This window comes from Chionomys nivalis, chromosome 1 (genome assembly GCF_950005125.1).
Source record: "Chionomys nivalis chromosome 1, mChiNiv1.1, whole genome shotgun sequence".
Lineage (NCBI taxonomy): Eukaryota > Metazoa > Chordata > Mammalia > Rodentia > Cricetidae > Chionomys > Chionomys nivalis.
The window spans coordinates 184,817,162-184,837,652 of NC_080086.1; the positions used below are offsets into that span (position 1 = coordinate 184,817,162).

Consider the following 20,491-nt stretch of genomic DNA (forward strand, 5'->3'; position numbering starts at 1 on the left):
CCTCAGAAGCTGTCCTCCTCTGACCATCACACATGTACCATGGCATGCACAAACCCATACCCATACACACAAACGCATAAAGAAAACTCAACCACTGGGTGAAAAAAGAACACCCATTATTAACAGACACTACATGTAAAAAGTGTGCTCACACCGGAGCACTATACACACAGAACCAAACGCTTTGAAGGAAAATATAGACGAAAAATCTTTACAACCTGCAAGCAGACATAACTTTTACATAGTGCATTAGAAGTTGATAGCTGGGCTTGATCAAAATTTCAAACTTAACCACATTAAGAAACAGTACTGTACAATCATATAAGAAAGTCTTAAAACTCAGTAAGGATGCAATTTGTAAAATAAATTATTTGAATGCTATTTCATCAAAAGGTGATACATATGACCAAAAAGTATGTGAGAAACTGCTCAAATATTTAAGAGTAAAAAAATGCATATCAAAATCACAGTATGCCATCATACACAGACTAAATTACATAAATTCAAAGAGATGACAATAGCAAATATTGGCAAGAATGAGCACAAAACCAACTCCCATCTACTGATGTAAAAATATATAGATAACCATTCTGTAAAATGTTTTGGCAATTTCTCAAAAACTGCATTTCCAGGTGTACAACTGTTGAGAAAGAAAAATGAAAACATGGGGACTGGGGATGCGGCTTGATGGTAGACATTTACTTAATGCACATGAGGCCCTGAGTTCAAGCCACAGCACTGAAAAGTGAAATAGCCAAATAAAATTAAATCATGGCTAAGAAATAAAAACATGTCCACACAGGAAACTGCCCTGAGGATTTATACGGTAGCTTTATTCACATGAACCAAGGACAGGAATAAACTCAGTACTGTCAGTCCGGTGAGCCAGTCCATGTCTGTTACCCAGCAATAAAATCAGGAGTTGCAACAAATGACAGAAAGCATTACACTGAGCAAAGAAGTATATACTATATTGTTCCATTTATATGAGATTATATGAATATAAACATTCATATAATGTTTGGCTGCAAAGCACATGGGAACTTTTTGAAATGATGATAACATGCTTAATCTTGATTGGAATAATGCTGACTACATAAATATACACATTTCATCAAACTATACATTGAAAGTGAATTCATTGTATGTAATTTCAATAATGTTATTTTAAAAACTGGTTTTCCAGGACTGGAAAGATGGTTCAGTGGTCAAGAGCAGTGGTTGCTCTTGCAATGGATCCAGGTTCTGTTCCCAGCTCACAGGCTGACTCATAACCACCAGTGACTCCAGTTTCAGGAGATCCAACACCCTCTTCTGGTAAGCCACTGGCTGCAACAGGTATGATACACACACATACATTCAGGCAAAATACACATAAAATAAAATAAACAGGGTGGTTTTCCTTAAATATTCTGCATATTGTACAATACCAATTTAAGGAAGAATCATTTTTTCTTTATTCATTTGCACTGGCATAAAAAATAAATTTCAACGACCTGGACTTATATTATTTGTCTATGCTAATTTTGTATTATAATTCCAGAAAAGAGTAACTAAGAGAAAAGAAATAGTATACAAGTCCAAACTTTGACTTTCTGAAATTGTATATAAAAATGTTTGGGGCCGGAGAGATGGCTCAGAGGTTAAGAGCACTGACTGCTCCTCTGGAGGTCCTGAGTTCAATTCCCAGCAACCACATGGTGGCTCACAACCATCTGTAATGAGATCTGGTGCCCTCTTCTGGCCTGCAGGCATACATGGAGGCTGAACACTGTGTACATAATAAATAAATAAATAAATCTTTTAAAAAAATGTTTGAAAAATCCTAAACAGTGCTTCTTTAGTCTAGAAACTACTTGTGGCAGATAAGGCCACTACTATATTTCCCATATTACATGCTCTTCTGTGGTATGACCTTGCCACTCACTTCATCACAAAATGACTCACAGACCTCTTTCTTTTAATCTGGCTCACCCTAGTGACTTATGGGGGCACTAATATAGCAAGTGACTTCTGAGACCTCAGAAGCCAAAACATAAGAAATGCCACAGCTTCCTGATCTCTCAGAACACTATGTCATGGGCTATTCCTTCCAAGAATCCAGTACCATGCTGTAAGAAGCTTCAGCTACATGAAAAGCTAAGAAAGCTTAGCTTCTGCCCATAGCTCCAGCAAGTCCTCAGTCAACAGGCAGGAACCACAGTTATTCTGGACCTCTGGCTCACACAAGCCTTAAAAATACCTACAGAAATTTGGCCATAACAGCACAGAGACCTAAGGATGACAGCCATGATGGGGCTTGCTTAACTCAAAGAGTAGTGGAAAATGTCAACATACACTTATTGTAAGCTGCTGTGTTTGGGATTATTAGATAATAATAGGTAACTGAATAATGATTATAGTAAAATAAGCCTAGGGAAGTTCAGGTGAGAAATTGCGGGTTTCTGAGTGAGGCAAGTCTAGATTGGACCACCTATACGTTTTTCCCCACGTCAGACCCTACCAATGGACCACCTATCTGTTTTCCCCAGGTCAGACCCTACCAAAAACTTTTCTTCAACTCAAGGATTTGGAAATAGCCAGGGTGGAAGACGTAGCAAAAGTTACAACAGGGAAGCACTGTGATTTCACAGTCCATGTATATCCTCAACAGGCTTACTGCTGCCCAAAATGTGCACAAAATCTCAAACTCAAATATATGCTTAATTTTGAATTATAACAGTCTTGCAGAAATAGCTTAAATCTACTAAGTTGGATTGTTTACCACTTAAAATACTTATCACTGTAAATGTTGTCCATATCAGTGTGATAGTCATATGAATGTTTAATTTAAGGAAATATACCATATTTTTAAAAAGCAGGAATCGTCAGGGTTCCAGAAATGTGCGGGATATGCCATTCTCAGCAGTGTTAATGTTCATAAGATTATGTCATATATAACAATGTGTCATTGTTGTTCTCTTATGAACAAAAGCTCCTCCAAGTGAAAAGGTGTCCCCAGATCATAGTAGGTACCACCATACACTAAGCTCTTACTAGTTAACACACATTCTTAATATCTGAGTCCGCTATGGGTTATAGGATATTATGAGAAATATGATATGTTGAGTTATATGGGGTTTAATGTAGGGTTTAAGAACATGCTTTAGGCTAAGGAGTTTTTCGTGTATTTCTGGTATGGCAGGAATATGTCAATGAATGACTCTTACTTGTCCCCCTTCAGAGCATGACCAGGTGAAAGGAAAGAGCAATGGCATGGAAGACATTAATTACTAACTGCAGATTTATCATGGATAGATAAACTGAAGTGTGATTATAATTTCCCATATATTGATAGCTTTACTATGTCAGATCTAAGGTAAATTGCCATTCTTTTTTTTTTTTTTTTGAGGTCTTTTTTTTATTTTTTATTTATTTATTTATTAAAGATTTCTGCCTCCTCCCCACCACCACCTCCCATTTCCCTCCCCCAATCAAGTTCCCCTCCCTTGTCAGCCCTAAGAGCAATCAGGGTTCCCTGCCCTGTGGGAAGTCCAAAGACCATCCACCTCCATCCCGGTCTAGTAAGAGGAGTGTCCAAACTGCCTAGGCTCCCACAAAGCCAGTACGTGCAGTAGGATCAAAAACCCATTGCCATTGTTCTTGAGTTCTCAGTAGTCCTCATTGTCTGCTATGTTCAGCGAGTCCGGTTTTATCCCATGCTTTTTCTGACCCAGGCCAGCTGGCCTTGGTGAGTTCCATTCTTAAAGGTTCAGTAATAACGATGACTCTAAACATCAGTTTCCTTACAGCATAAAAATAAAACTACATTCCTGTTATAATTCAAAATTAAGCATATATTTGAGCAAATACACCGGGCAGTTTCCAACCCTGACATACCTCATCCAGTTCTGGGCAAATTATGTCCGTCAAAGCTGTTCTCCGTGAGACTTTGAGTCTTCCACCCAGGTTGAGGAAGTGATGGCTTCCTTTCTTTCCTTACTCTTTCTCACAGCTGGATATTATTTTACAGCCCTGAAAAACCAGTTCTCCTAACACTAAAATTTCATTCAATAAGCCAAAATTTAAACATATGTAGCAAAACCCTGGTAGTATGTGATGCAGACACTATTTGAATGCAGCCAACTGTGACCCCAGAGCATCTATACTTGGTACTCCTTATCTGTTTGGGTGCCACTTCTGCTTCGTGCATTAAATTGCACATCATTTTTAAATTCACAATTATTTCTATAAGTTAATAATGCAAATAAGATATAATAAAAAATCTTATGATTTACTATTGTAGCATAGCAAATATGACTTTTAACTAATATTAAATATATATTTTCTAGGTAAAAACAAAAAATTCACCATACAGTTCATATGGTATCCCAAACAGCCTCAGACTGAGAGTTAAAATAGCTGATTATATTAATTATAAGTGGCTACTATGAATGTTCAAAAAATACACATGCCCAGTGACCTTCCTAGCAGAGTCCCTAACAACAAGCACTATTCACATCCTGTGTAATTCCACGGGAATTCTATGGGGAAAGTTCCATATATGGTAATTTCCCTGATGGATTCCCCACAGTTTAGACATGATATGAATCTGGTCCATTGTAGCAATGAAAACAACAAACCACTGAACACGTGTGATTTTTGCTGAACAAACTACAGGCGAACCCTTAGGGAGTCCAACAGTGCGGTGAATATAAGAAGCCAATGGATATTTTTATTCCACTTTTGAACTAGTGGGTAAACATGAAAATATCCACAAAAGAAATTTACTCCTATCTTCCTTTAAGATACCCTCTTGGTTCTAAAGATACAATATTAAGTATCAACAGAGAAAAATCTCAGGGAAAGCTCACACCAGACCTTGTTGTTAGAATGGAATTAGACATAATAAGGCAAGTAAGAAATTTTACATGGGCTCAACACCCCAAGCTCCCACGTAAAAGTATCTCGACATAAATCCCTGCAAGGAAGAATGGCTTTTATATATCTACATACTTTAGCTAACCGTGCACTCTACTTAAAGCCATGCAATAATATCTTTCTTTTATACCCATGTTCTAAGTGTGGACTTGGGAGTTTAGTACAACACCAACTAAGTGTTTCTATTTTTTGCTTTGAGATGAAAGCGTCAATCCAATATAGCTCAATACCAGCAGCCAGATTAATGTCGTAAGAAAGGAAAATAGCTGGTGTTCCCAAATTACTTAGTTACGCATGACAAATACCAAGGGGGAAATAAATATAGTACTAAAATGTCCAACATACTAACAGAAAAAATGAGTTCTAGCAGTTATTAATAATAATTAATATAATTATTATTAATAATAATGGTCCACTTTAAAGGCGAATTGGGGCAACTACAGTCCCTACTCACATTTCAACTTATTCACACACGTGACAATAAAACAACAGAACGAAATTCAGCCTTGCACACAGTCAGCTGTCAATCGCGTCCCTGTGATGCACATACAGGAGTGGACACACTTCGTTCCAGCAGCCTCGTGACCAAACATTACAGGGTACGTTCATTTGATTATCTCTCCTACAACTGCTCAAAATCAGATTTTCAGAATCTCAGCAGCATGGCACCATGGCTGCTATTACTACGAGCTGTCAGTTCCAACTTAATGAATATATCTATAATTAAATAATGGCAACATGTGAACTTTGGTGCCCATCACAGACCAATTATAGGAGCAGCATCCAACAGATCTTTCTCATTACCCATCCAAGGTGACGCAGGCAAACTAAAGAGTAAGTCTGGAGCTCTTGCCATCACCTCACTGCTGCTAAGATCACACTCGTTACTATTTGGTTGGAACTCCAGTGTTTTCCTGCAAGTCTCACAACTGCCTTAGTCTAGAATGTTCTCTGTAGTGACTCTGTATCGAAATGTAGGAGAGATTGGATAATGCTGTTTTCCTCGGGGATACCCTATTTCTCCACAGGTAAGGTACTAATCTAATGAGGCAGGTGCTTTGGGAGACACATTAATGGGCACAATTCCCACCACTGCAGACCTTAAATGGTCCCTTGCATTGGCACCCTTGAGAAATAGAAAAGTCAGGTACGGTTGGGGGTGCAGACGTGAGCACAGGCAATATTAACTGAATAATGTGCATCACAGTTGAAGTGTCTGTCTATTCTCTGAAGAATACTAACTTCACGAGGTTGGGGGTGCAGACCTGAGCACAGGCAATACTAACTGAATAATGTGCATCACAGCTGAAGTGTCTGTCTATTCTCTGAAGAATACCAACTTCACCAGGGAGCGTGTAACCAAATGGCAACAATGCAAACAGTTTTCCTCATTTAATAAAGAGAAGAGAGAAACTTTTTCCTCCTGTTACCAATTTTCTTTACTTCACAAACGTTGAAATTTTGCATTCCTCTTAAAAACTTTTCAAAAAAATTTTCTTTAATTTTGTAGAATTCAACTGATTTTTCTATATAAGCTTTATTAAATCAAGTACTCCAAATATGTGTCTAATGATTGTTTTATTCGATAAAACTTTATTGATAGCATTTCTACTTTTTTACACTTAAATTACTCTGACTCTTACAAACTAAAATTGGATTTATTCAAAATCAACAAAGACTAAAAGCATTAGTCTCATTTTTAGACACAAAAAATCAGCAAAGGAAACGTTTATTAAAATAATTAGAATATGGTAACAGAGTGACTGAAACCCCAGAGCTATCATGCTCCCTGCTCTGTCACCACGAGTCTCCTAACACTTATACAGAGAACTTCATTTCAAAGTGGGGCCTAAGGAGACAATAGCCAGTCAATTCAACTACAGGAAACTGATCTCCACTAGGCAGAAAGAAGGGAGTAGGATTGTTAGAAAGAGAATGGAATGATATTAGTGGGGCAGGAATAGAAAAATGCTTGCCTGGTAGTAGGAATCCCTAGGTTGAACCACTTCTACTATAAAAAATTATAGAAAATGAACTGTATCAGACACTAATGCAGATTCATTACTAATTTCTGCATAGTTCTGTAAGTCTTTAACTTTCAAGGCATTTGCTCTTTCAGATAAATTTTTGTCATTTAATAAGACTATTTACATTTTTATTTAGGGGTTGTTTAGGAGGGAGGGTTATTTAAGATAAGCAACATCTTGGTGAGACAGGACACTACAAACACCTGACCTCACAAATCTAAGACATAATATCAACTAAATTATATATCCAACAAGTTAAAAATGAAGATGTGTTCCTTTGTCTTATCTGTAAAAAGCAAAAAGGCAAGAAAGAAAATTTAAAAGCTGTTAACAATGAATCTGAGAAGTTATGAATCAGAATGGTGATTATCACTTGGCAGGAGGAGAAGGAATAATGAATGGAAGACCATAATACTTTCTGAGGAAACAGAAGTGTCCATATCTCCATCCAGTACTGGTAGGGTTCTATCAGTACAAACATGGACACAAATGCTAAGAAGCCATGCTAATACTTATCCATCCTATGATACATCAATCATACCTCAGATTAAAAAACAGGCAACTAAGGAATGCTGAGAGCAGGAGAAACAGTCTTCCCCAGGGAAAAGCATACCAATTGGTTATCCAATGGTCAGCCCTCAACACACATATACAAGTAACGTTATATAGATAGAATAGGCTGTATTTAGGTATTTAGGAATAAATATATACATAAACATAAACATATATGCATGCTAATAATAATTAATAAAAAAAGAGATCATAAATTTGAAAGAGAACAAGGAAGGGTATTTGTACAGGAAGAATTGAAGGGAGGAAAAGGAAGGGGGAAATGATGTAAGTATATTATTATCTAAGAAAACCAAAGGAAATAATTTTTAAAATAGAAAATCTGATACAAGTAGAGCACAGAGCCTGAAATCAGGAATAAGACTCACACCATCTCTGCAGGAAGCTTCTCCTAGTGTGTCCAGGCTCTACTACCCACTGCAAACAAGGTGAATAAAGACTTCCTAAGACAGTTCTGTAAGCATCAAAAGTGGTTTGGGAGGCTCCTTCTAAACTAATTAAAACTTCAAAGAGTACTATTCCTGCACATTCTGAATGTGGAGCATTTTCAAGCCCACAAAACAACACCCAAGGTGAAGTAACAAAGGTGAAGGGCAATAGCTACAAAGGAAGCACCACACTCAGCTCAGACACACTTAGCACAAGGTACCTCCTCATCTAAAAGAAAACAATCATTCCTAATCCTAAATGTCCACAGGGAGCATGGATACCTGGGGGCTTCTAGTGACAAGGCAAAGATAAAAATCAATCCTCAGTCAAAGCAAAAAGCATTTTGGTAAAAGCAAAAATTGCCAAGAACTTGCATGATAGTGTTCTATTTGCTGAGTAGCATTCAGTTCTGTTCCATAATGGTAACTATGGAGACCAAAAACACATTGGTGAGACCATCAAAAGGTAAGGTTTGATAATGAAATAAAAAACTGTCTATTTGGAAAAACAGGCCAGACAATGGAAGAGGCCCTAGTATAAGAGCCCAACAATGCATTTCAAATGCCACTAAGAGCGTTAATTTTCCTTTAAATACACAGTATGACTATTTCTGCCCTCACCTAGTGTCTTACATCAATTAAATTCTGTTACTGAAATGGGAAACTGGGAGATCTCTGCCACTGAATGATCTGTTTCTTGGATGACAAGAATTCCAAATGTATCATTAAATAAATTTTGAAATACTTTCAAATTACTAAACATATGTTTAGTGGACACTAAATCTCACTATGAGTTTGTCTTAAACTTGATTACAAAATACGGTAGCACTGGAGATGGGAGACTTCTGCAATAAAACAAAAATGAGCCTCTTTAAAAGCAGTCATGAAACAAAAGAACTGAGGGTTATTAGTGCTCATCAAATGCTGTTCTTCTACAATAACCAGCAGCTATCCAACAGTCGCATGGATGGCTGTGACCAGAAAGTTAAGGTCAAATTACAAATTCATCAGAAATAGATTTCTCCAACGTCCTGTCTTAACCCAGCCCCCTTCTCCCTTGCAAAGCCAGGCCAGTAGGTCAAACCTCTGGACACTTGTAACTGTCACCTTTGCTTACAGATGGTGGCAAAATGTTCTGCGGAGCCTGTACAACCTCACTGACAAGCTATGTTACTTTACATCAAACGTTAAATCGTTCTCAGCTAGGTAGAATATCATCATTTTAAAAACAGTTACTTAGCGTATCTACAACTGCTGTTCATCCCAGCCCACTGTGCAGGGCCTGCTCTGCACCAAAGCAATTTTATTGTATAAGTTTAAAACCTATACAAAGCTGCCGTTCTGTGATGTTAGCCAACACATCAAAATTGAAGCCATCATGAAAGCACTCTGTCTCAAGTAAAAAGCTATTTATTGTTCTTAAATCGACATGTAGTATCTACCCATGTGTTCTTGTGAAAATATGGAGGAAGATATACAGACACCTTTATCTCTCCTTAAATGAAAATTATAAGCCCTTATCTTGCAAACACTGTGCTCTCAGAGTCTTCTAGCACCTATTGTAGGGTTTGAGGACATTAGGAACCTCTGACAATGGATCTCATCAATTAGCAAGGTCTGGGAGGCTCCCTGAGTCCTGTCTTCTTACCTCCTCCCTCTTAGAGGCTCCCTGAGTCCTGTCTTCTTACCTCCTCCCTCTTGGAGGCCTCGTTTTGACCACATTGGCATGCCTAGCTTTAAGAATGAATAATCCTCTTCATGGAAGTCTCCTACCCAAGACCAGTTCTTCTGTAATTAGAGGCAATGCAAATATTATCAACCTAAGGCAAAGTGACAAGAACTTGAGCCACTGAAGCCCTGACAGCACACAGATTCCATAGACGAGAAGTAGGATCCATTTACTTACATGAGGATTCAGTACCAAACATGGCTGGCTCCAGAAGCTGCTTTTAAAAAAAAATTAGAAGAAAGGAAAGAAAAGGAAAAAGGAAATAAGCAATCGTAAGATGTGCATGTGCTCCTGAGAGCAAGGAGATGAGCTGGCTACACGGCGAGGGTCATGAAGCCAGACAATGCAGTCCGAGCTATGTCCAGCTGCCAGATTCTCCCCTAAGAGCGTCAGCTTTCTCCCGAGAGTGGAAAGCAAGGTCTCCTACACCATCCCAAACCGAAGAGCTGCTTTTCAAAATCCGGCAGGCACAGGAAGGCCAGCGCGCCTGTTGTGGGATGCAGTGAGGCAGGGCTAGGTAGCGCAGTCAGGGCAGGTCTGAGAACAGCACAGACACTGCAATCCTCAGCCTGCGGTAGCAGTAAGACAATAGCAGGGCTTATGCATACGCCGGATGACGTCAGGGACACTGCACACACGGACTGCCGGCTGCCTGAACCAGAGCCTCCAGGGCTTCAGGGGAGTAGCGCGATTCAAAAGGGAATTCCTTTGTCATAAAATACACAAGCCCCAAAACCACAAGCACGTTCCCCCTCCTGAAGAGCAATTCATCCTGTGATGCCAGTCAGTGAGAGACCTCAGAGAAATTTACATACTGGCTTCCTATCAACCAACCACAAAGATATGCGGGTCAGGGATGTTGGTTGCAATATGGCAAATAAAGCTTTGCAGGAGAATTAACAAGTATCAGAAATGAGAAAAATAATCTCCATTGAAAAGTAATTACAGAGAGTTCAAGATTATTTTCTGTAAATTATGGTAGGCTGGCATCCAAGGATATACATTCAATCACAAATAGATGGAGAGATGCATGCTACACATGTTTGCAGCATTAAGTGTCCAGGACTGTGTTAATGAGATAATAGTGCAAATGGTTGGCACACAGCCTCAAATAGAAGAGGTTACACTTTTACTTATTGGCAAATATTATTCAAATACAAAAACCACAGATTTGTGTACACACAAATTCAAATTCCTATTCCTTCTGCCTTATTTTAAATTTTACCTTTTGAAATTTTCTGTCATTTTCAGAGTAACTCAGATATTGTAAGGCTGTGTTCAATACCTGCGTACTTGTAGATGAATGGACATTTTTAACTAACATAGTTCTTCTTAATCCACTCAAACAAAAATAATTGAAAATAATACCAGTATGATTCTTGACTCACTGAGCACATAAAAATCCTCCTGCTTTATCTGACTTATTCCTCTACATCTGGTTTTTAAAACACACATTAAAAGTATGTGGACTTTCATTACAGTGCCTACTTAACACGAGTAAAGAAGGAAGCGTGTTTCAATGTTTTAAACATTCTGAGCTGTACGAAAAGAGTATTGTGTGCATAGTGCAACACCTTAAAAGTCATGTACAAGAGGAAGTTCAAGGGTTCAAGACTCCCCTCCACCCATTCTCAACATGCATACCTTTTTCAATAATTTTTGTTTACAAAGAACTGTCTTAATATGGACACAGCCTTTAAACATTAAATTTATGGCAGGAAGGTGGAGCTGCAAATTACCACCCAAGAATAGCATTAGTAGTTCCTTGGCTAATAGAGTAGACCCGCCTCATTGTCTTAGCTGCCTGCAAAACAGCTCATTGTATTCGCTGTACAATTTTTCAAGGTAAACTGGCCCAGCATCCTGAAACACTGAGCCACGGTGAATAATCAGGGTAAACAAAGCTGGTGCTGCAGAAAAGAAGATCAGTAGGCATTGTCTGTCTGCTTACTGTGTGTCGGGAGCCATTTGGAACCTCACATGGGATCATTCATCTAATCTCACTGACTCCATGAAGAGGTACTGCCATTGCCTACATTTAAACGTTAATTTGCCAAGATGGTGTAAGTCATAAACAATATGCTGGGATTCACATCGGGAGGTCTGGTTCCAAAGCTGTTAACCTGTCTACTGTAACATCTCTTGAAAAATGAACAAATAATTGCCAAAATTATACAGCATTTTAAAAGTTCAAATGAAAAAGGGAAACAAGGGAGTAAAAAATGTGGATAGCGACCCACGAACAAAGCAGTCAAAGAAAACCAAAACACGATAGAAGCACTAAAAATTTCAGTATCAATGAAATCGTAAATATATAAAAGATGTCTGCCTTCAAAAACATCCGTCAAGCCACAGCCAAGGACGAATGTTAATAATGTTGAGATGTATCTCTATCAAGTGACAATGGGTAATACACTTAAAGCTGATAACCTGAAAACCAAAGGTTATCTTATGTGAGCTATTTATTTATTTGTTTGTTTACTTGCTTTTACCTTGGGATAGATTTACTTTAGGTTGTATACAAAGTCACTCAAATAATAGTTGCATATGGCCATAAATATTAGAGAAAGTAGAAAAGATGATCTCCTGAGGAAAAGATACTTTCCAACGAAAGCTATGATGATCTGTATGCAACAAGTACTTTAGCAGCTGACTAGGTGTTCCTTGTTTTAACTCATGCATGAGCCGAGAGCGCATTATCTCACAAATCAATATCTCTTTTTGGCACAGGATGATAAGAATTAAGTTAAGGGTTGCAATGTTTTGCAAGAAGTTTTCTTTTTAGATAATCTTAGAGGCGCCCATCTGTTAAAAACTGTAGGCAACTAACATGTCAGCAATTGACAGAATTTACACCACTGGACCTGTGTGACCTGGAGGCCAGAGGTGTTTCTAAATACCTTGGAGCATTTGGGTGCTCATCACTGAGTACTCCTGGCTGACAACAATTAGTTCAGAAGTTTCATTTGCTCTAATTATCTCCTCTAGTACACTAAGAGAATAAGGCCAAATTTTAACGTGTTGCCTAACAAAGACGCAAAGGAAGCAAATGAAGAAAAATAGACTGACTTGAAGTTTCTAAACCGCCCCGCAACCTGCCAAAAACAAAAAACAAAACAAAACACATAGATTCTAAAACCAAATTAATTTTCTGAATTTGTAATTCTCTCATTACTAATGCCTAAGACTTTGCCCTTCTGCTCACAAATACAGTATTATTAATTACAGGATAAAATTAGCAATGAGGACCAACAAGATGATAGTTGGTAAAGTATTTTCTGCCCAAGCCTGAGGACTTGAGTGAGTTCAATCTTCGAAGCCATGTAAAGGTGGGAAGAGAGAAACAACTGCACAGCTTCACCTCTGACTTCTGCATGCACATCATGGTACATACGCCCCCACACACATATAGCACAAATACATGCAATAGGAACAATATTAAAATTGTTTTATAATCTGATTTATATGATCTGATTTATAAATGAATTGAAACTAACAATGAGAGAAAACGCTAATAGTCCAAATAATTTTTTGTTCAAAATAATCATCATAAAGGGAAATGGGGAGTGCCCACTGGCTAAAGCAAGCTGTGCAGCTACTAGCCATATCTGGGAGCTCTGGGCTCAATTCAGAGATTCCAACTTCAATGAGAACAATGGAGAGTGACTGAGGAGACTCCTATGTCAACGTTGGACCTCCACATGCACACACAGGCAAAAGCGAACATGCACACCACAAACACATACATTTAAAAAAAAAGAAACTATCACAAAACTGGAATCATATTGATAAATATAACTGGGAAATCCTTTTCAATTATCATTCTACTTATTTCACCCTGTGTGAGAGCCCATGATGGAGGGTCATGAGCCACAGTGCACATGCAAAAGGCGGAAAGTCTTTGTGGAACTGGTGCTCTCCTACCTACACGTGGATTCCAGAGATCAAACTTGGGTTGCCAGGCTTGATGGCATGTGCTTTTACCTGCTGAGCCCGTAACAGAAGTCAGAAAGCACTTCTAAAAGGAACCTCATGCATTTCTTTACGCCTCTTTCCTGGAGCCTGCTGCTTTACCCTGCAGTCACAGTATAAATTAATGCCTCCTCCCTAGAGCTTACACTAATCCTAGTTGATGGAACAGAGAAACAGACACATAGTATGTCAAGCGGCCATGAATATTTCAAAGATAAATAGGAAGGAATCGGAGGAAATGGGATGAAAGGTAGAGCATTTTAGCAAAATTTCCAGGTGGGTCCTGAAAAGGTGACATTTCAACAAAGATCTGGAAAAAATGAAGGGGAAGCCATATGAGTCACATAGAAACCAAGTGGAAGGTACGGCAAAGTCAGAAGCAGGAATGTATGTGGTCCCTTGGATGTTATTTTTACAACAAATCTATTTTTAAACCACCAAGTGTGAGTTTTCTGTTGGAGCTACCCCTTTGGGTGCTCTGAAAATGTGATGCAATAGGAGAGGGGTCACACTGAACTGTGCTGGCGGCAAGTGCAGCCTCTACTCGTACACAAAATAATTGACTGTCCAGAACTGAAAGCATGAGATGCTATATTCATATGTACTGAACTAAATGTACCCATGTTTGAAATGAATAAAGTAAAATAATTATGGAAGATGATATTCAAAATAGCTTCATTCTACATCAGACAGTTAATCTAATAAATGTATCTACTGATATGACAGAACTTAAACCATATATTCTTTCTAAGCATACATACAAATTTTAAAATTGTCATATCTTAGTTTTCACCTTTCCCTCCTTTTAAAGTTTTTCTTAGTATCTCCCTTAATATCTACTTGTTAAAGTTGCATCTTAACAACAGCAGGATGAAAGATTAACTCAAAATATCAGTAGCCCTTCTTAATACAGGTGATAAAAGGGCTTAGAAAGGAATCAGAGAAACATCACCCTTTACAATAGCCACAAATAACATAAAATATCTTGAGGCAACTCTAACCAAACAAGTGAAAGACCTGTGTGATGAGAACTTTAAGTCTCTAAAGAAAGAAATTGAAGAAGACACCAGAAAATGGAAAGATCTCCAATGCTCTTGGGTAGGTAGAATAAACAGTAAAAATACAAGTCTTACCAAAAGCAGTCTACAGATTCGATGCAATGTCCATCAAAATCGCAGCAAAATTCTTCACAGACCTTGACAGAGCAATACTCAACTCCACATGGAAAAAAAAAAAACAGAATAGCCAAAACAATCCTGTATAATAAAAGAACTTCTGGAGGCATAACTATCCCTGACTTCAAACTCTACTATAGAGTTACAGTAATCAAAACAGTCTGGTATTGGCTTAAAAAAAACAGACAAGAGGACTAATGGACTCTAATCAAAGACCTGGATATCAATCTACACACCTATGAACACCTAATTTTTGACAAAGAAGCTAAAAATATAAAATGGAAAAAAAAAGTATATTCAAGAAATGGTGTTGGCATAACTGGATATCAACAAGTAGAAGAATGCAAATAGATCCATATCTATCGCCATGCACAAAACTCATGTCCAAATGGATCAAAGATTTCAACATAAAACCAACCACACTAACCTCATAGAAGAGAAAGTGGGAAATAGCCTTGAATGCATTGGCACTGGAGACCACTTCCTAAATATAACCCTAGTAGCACAGACACTGAGAGAAACAATAAATGAGACCTCCTAAAACTGAGAAACTTCTACAAAAATAAAGGACACAGTCAACAAAACAAAACAGCAACCTACAAAATGGGAAAAGATTTTCACCAACCCCACATCGGACAGAAGACTGATCTCCAAAATACACAAAAAACTCAAAAAAATTGACATCAAAAGAACAAATAATCCAAAAAAAAAAAAAATGGAGTACAGACCTAAACAGAAGACTCTCAACAGAGGAATCTAAAATGGCTGAAAGACACTTAAGGAAATGCTCAGCATCCTTAGTCATCAGAGAAATACAAATCAAAACAACTTTGAGATTCCATCTTACACCTGTCAGAATGGCCAAGATCAAAAACACTGATGACAGCTACGCTGGAGAGGATGTGGGGTAAAGGGAATAATGCTTCTGCATTGCTGGTGGGAGTGCATATTGGTACAGCCCCTTTATATCAGTTTGGCGATTTCTCAGAAAATTAGGAAACAACCTACCTCAAGACCCAGCAATACCACTTTGAGGTCTATACCCAAAGGATACTCAATAGTACCACAAGGACATGTGCTCAACTAAGTTCAGAGCAGCATTATTTGTAATAGCTAGAACCTGAAAACAACCTAGATGCCCCTCAACCAAAGAATGAATAAAGAAAATGTGGTACATTTACACAAAGCAGCACTACTCAGTGGTTAAAAAAAAAAAAAGTGACATCATCTTAAAATTTGCAGAAAAATGGAGGAATCTAGAAAAAGCCATATTGAGGCCGGGCGGTGGTGGCGCACGCCTTTAATCCCAGCACTCGGGAGGCAGAGGCAGGCGGATCTCTGTGAGTTCGAGACCAGCCTGGTCTACAAGAGCTAGTTCCAGGACAGGCTCCAAAACCACAGAGAAACCCTGTCTCGAAAAAAGCAAAAAAAAAAAAAAAAGAAGAAAAAGCCATATTGAGACCAGAAAAACAAATATAATATGTACTCACTCATAAGTGGCTTTTAGACATAAAGCAAAGAAAAATCAGCCTACAATTCACAACCCCAGAGAATCTACACAAGAAAGAGCACCTTAAGAGAGACATTCATGGATCTACATAGGAAAAAGACAAGATCTCCTTAGTAAACTGGGAGCGTGGGGGCCACAGGAACAGGTAGAAAGGGGAGGGGGGAGGAAGGGAGGAGAGCAGAGAAAAATGTATAGCATAATAAAAACAATTAAAAAAGAATTGATAAAATTTTTAAAAATTATACAATAATAAAGCATTTCTTGAAAACAATAGAGAAGTTTATTAATGACAACATAAAATCAATTAAAAATGAAAGACTTAGTACTTCTAGTATTGGAAAAAAATAAAATTTCATTACTGAAAGCATACTCGGATGGGCAAGACTGTTTGACAGGTAAGTCCTTCACCATGCAAGCCTAATCTGTGCACTCTATGCTAGAACCCATGGAAGGGAAAGAAGGAGTCAACTCCATAAAGTTGTCCTGTGACCTCCACATGATAGTAGAGACATGCACATCCGCACTCACAAAAATACACACCACTCGCATGCTGACACACACACACACACACACACACACACACATTCTCACACAGTGACAATTAAGGTTTCGAAATTTTAAAGCATACTTAAAAAAGGTTGCCTGTTACGAAGTTGGCTGTTTCACACTGAACTGTGGGATATGCTCCTTCCTGTTTCAGCCCCAATGCTACAGGGAACGAATCTTCCAGAATCTAGGTAAAGTTTGGTGTCCCAAATAGACTTACTCTACAACTCTTCAATACCCTATTTCAGATTTTGTTTAAAGCACAAACAATAACAGCTCATGTGAATGTGTGTGTGTGTGAGTGAATGTGTGTGTGTGTGTGTTTTCTTTGGCTACTACTAGTATACCAAGACTTTTTTTCCAGAACTGTGCATAAATTTTATTTTCTGTGTGACATAACCTGCACTCAAATACTTGACTTTAAACTTTTGGCCAAGAGAAAAGAAATGTGAATTCACCGTGGGCTACAGTTGAAGTCTCTCTGGGTATGACTCAAACTGATACAGGAGAAACAGCGGGGTACGTCTGAGAAACTCCCTTGCAAGCTTATCTGAAATTAGTCACAACATGTATATGACTAATTCACACATATTTAAGGAGTAAACTGGTGTATACTTTTAAGATTACACAACGCAACACAATTTCAAAAGAGCAAATTTAAGTATTCCCTTTAAAGTAATTCTACATACTCAGAATCTTTTCTAAATGTCATTTTTGCCATATAGTTCATAATGAAGCATTTCTCAAAGCACAACTCTATCAACCACAAAACCAAACAGTTCCCGAAAAGGAGCATGCAGGGGGAAGCCTGCCTTGTGATGCTGTGTACACACACACACACACACACACACACACACTTCTGCTTATCTCAGCTCAGCAGTAACCGCTGTGGCTCTGCGCCCCTTTGACTGTTTTTGTGAAGTCATCTTTAGAAAAGGCTCTCCAATCCCCATTCATTTCCTGTCAGTTTAGGTTCAAATCAGGGGTGGGGGTGGGAACTAACTAATTTTTCTAAGTGAAATAATTAAAATAAACCCCACAGGCTATCAATCCCTTGCGCTAGTTCTCAGTGTTAGGAAGTCACATACTGAAAAGAGCCAGTATCCAAGCATGAGGTCGCTGCTCATTCATTTCATGGAATGTCTATGCAACTGGTCCACTTAAAACACTATCCCGACAGAAACCTAATAAAACTAATAAAGGCGATAAAACAGTCATTGCAAGTATATCTAGAACCTAAGACCACCAACTCATTTACCCGAGTCCTGAAATAGATCTCAATTGGTAAGGGCATATGGTCATTACTGAGACAGCTCTGCCTGATGTAATCTTTAATGTCACATTGCCAAACACCCTGAGCCATCTTTTCCTTCACTGACTATTATTGATTTTTTTAAAACTGTTTCTCAAAACAGGGTTTCTCTGTGTAGCTCTAGCTATCCTGGAACTTGCTCTGTAGACCAGGCTGGTCTCACCTACCTTTGCCTCCCTAGTGCTAGATTAAAGGTGTGTGCCACCACCACCTGGTTCTTCAATGTCAATTGTTATGATATTGAGTACTACTACATCTTATATAAGATTATATCTACTTCTACTATATCTTGATATAATCTACTTTATCTTGATATAATTATTTACCTGTCCTAACAATAAGACAAAAAATGTATTTTCCCACAAGTTTCCTTCCTTTCCCAAGTAACTAGAACACCTAGACAATTTGCAATTCCGAGTTATTAAATAAACATCACAATTGCAGCGATCTGCTTTGTTTTGCTTTTTGAGACAGGGTTTCACACTGGAGCCTTGGCTGGCCTGAAGTCTGCAAGGCTGGCCTTGAACTCACAGAGCTCCACCTATGTCTGCCTCAGAAGTCCTGGGATTACAAAATTGCAGCTACCTTGAAGAAAATATGGTCCTGATGGCTAGGACAGTTTGCTGTAAGAGCCGGAGGTGGTGGATTACTGCCAGGAAACCATCTTCCGGGCACTGCAGGCAGCTGCACATGTGGACGGACAGTGCCTACAGCAGCGTGCATTCGACCTGTGCCAGCCCAAGCTGGGCCACAGCGACAGAGCGGGGATGAGGCAAGGCTCCCTCGGCCTTCACTTTCCTACTGTGCATAGCTCTACCATGTGAGCTCCTGGCTCTCTGCTCTCCCCAGAGGAGAATGAGCACAGCTCCCACTTCTCTGTTCCCTCTTAAACCCCAAAACCATAGCATTACCACAATAGCTTACATTGCTAACCCATACAGTAAATCACTTGATAATTAAAGGTTTGAAAGCCCCAGAGTCGGATGATAACCATTCCCCCTCTTTTCCACACTGTAGAAATGATAATAGGGGGTTTCCCTACATTATCCATAACTCAATTCTTCCCTCCTCACCACACGTCACAACTAAGTCTTAGATTATACCTCATCCAGCTTCCTCTCGCTGATGCATCAAGAGCAAACCTTGCCTAAGAAGTCTCCCTCACAGCCTCCAGTTTCACATAACACACTCTAGTCTGCGGACAGTCTCAGTATTCCCTTTCATCTTTTGGCGATTCGAGTTTAGCTTTGCTTACAGGGCATCTTGGGCTCACCTCAAAGTGTGAAGAGACTCCACTTCAAGGGGTCTGTAGCTGAAGCAGATTCCTGCAGACTGAAGGCAGCTCCTGTTAGTGGGCTCCACCCAAATACCTCACCTCACCTACCCTGACAGTACAACAACCCTAGGAATAAGCAAGCGGTGTCCTCACATCCCTGTGCCACAGACCTGTGCTCTCCCCTCCCCCAGGAACAAAAGACCGGTACAAACAAATGTGTGGATGAGCCTGAGAGGAAATCTGCTCTTCCAAACTCCAAATCTTCAACTGAGGGCTCTTTTAATGGGTAGCACCTACTGCCAAGCTGTCAAAAAACGGTGGCAACATTCAAAGCTTTCCATGGCTGCCAGGCACAGGCTTCTTTATAGTAGCAGGGGCCTCTCTTCTTCCATGGACCTCAAGAAACCCAACACTGAATAAAAAGAGTGGGAAGGAGAGGGACAGTGTTCAAAGACTTTGAGTAAAATATCCTAATCATTAATGCTTTTCCTCTACTAGAAGATGGGGTATATGTGGATATTTTACATATTGAAAGTTAATTGACAAAAAGAATTAATTAATCTTAACATCATGAATCATGACAAATACAATCAAAATTAAAATGCTGCTGAAATATGAATAATTAAGATTTTCTCTTTACTACCATGAACCCAACCCTAATAGTCTTATTCATTTCACTGAGAGTGAAAGTCACATTATATACGTTTGAATCAATGGTCTACTGTGAAGACCAGAATCAAAGTCTAGGTTTCTACAACGAACAGGGAGGTAACGCATCAAATATACACCTCTGTAGAGCAGCTTCATCAGGCAAACCACCACCCTTCCTGTGTGGTTTTGGTCTGTTCACCTTCCCAGCCCCCATCACAACAACACGAGCTGCAGTTAACACAGAAGTTCCCATCGACATTCTAAATAAATGAAGGTAGCTGTGTTCTGATGAAACAGTATAGACTCTGAGGAAAATCTAAAATAATCATCACATATCCCAAAATATTGGTCTTTTGAAATTTTTTTCAATATTAG

General features: G+C 38.8%; 1 protein-coding gene across 5 annotated transcripts in view; it reads right to left on the reverse strand.

The window, feature by feature from the left end:
• Positions 1-20,491, reverse strand: part of St7 (suppression of tumorigenicity 7) — a 243,285-nt gene that overhangs the window by 176,868 nt on the left and 45,926 nt on the right. The window contains exon 1 of one of the 5 annotated variants that reach the window (XM_057769153.1): positions 9,852-10,202. The exons of the other annotated variants lie outside the window; for them this stretch is intronic. Within the exon in view, the coding sequence (XP_057625136.1) occupies positions 9,852-9,873 (22 nt within the window). The 5' untranslated portion in view covers positions 9,874-10,202. Of the gene's footprint in view, positions 1-9,851; positions 10,203-20,491 lie in introns of those variants that run through there. 5 annotated transcript variants of the gene reach the window in all.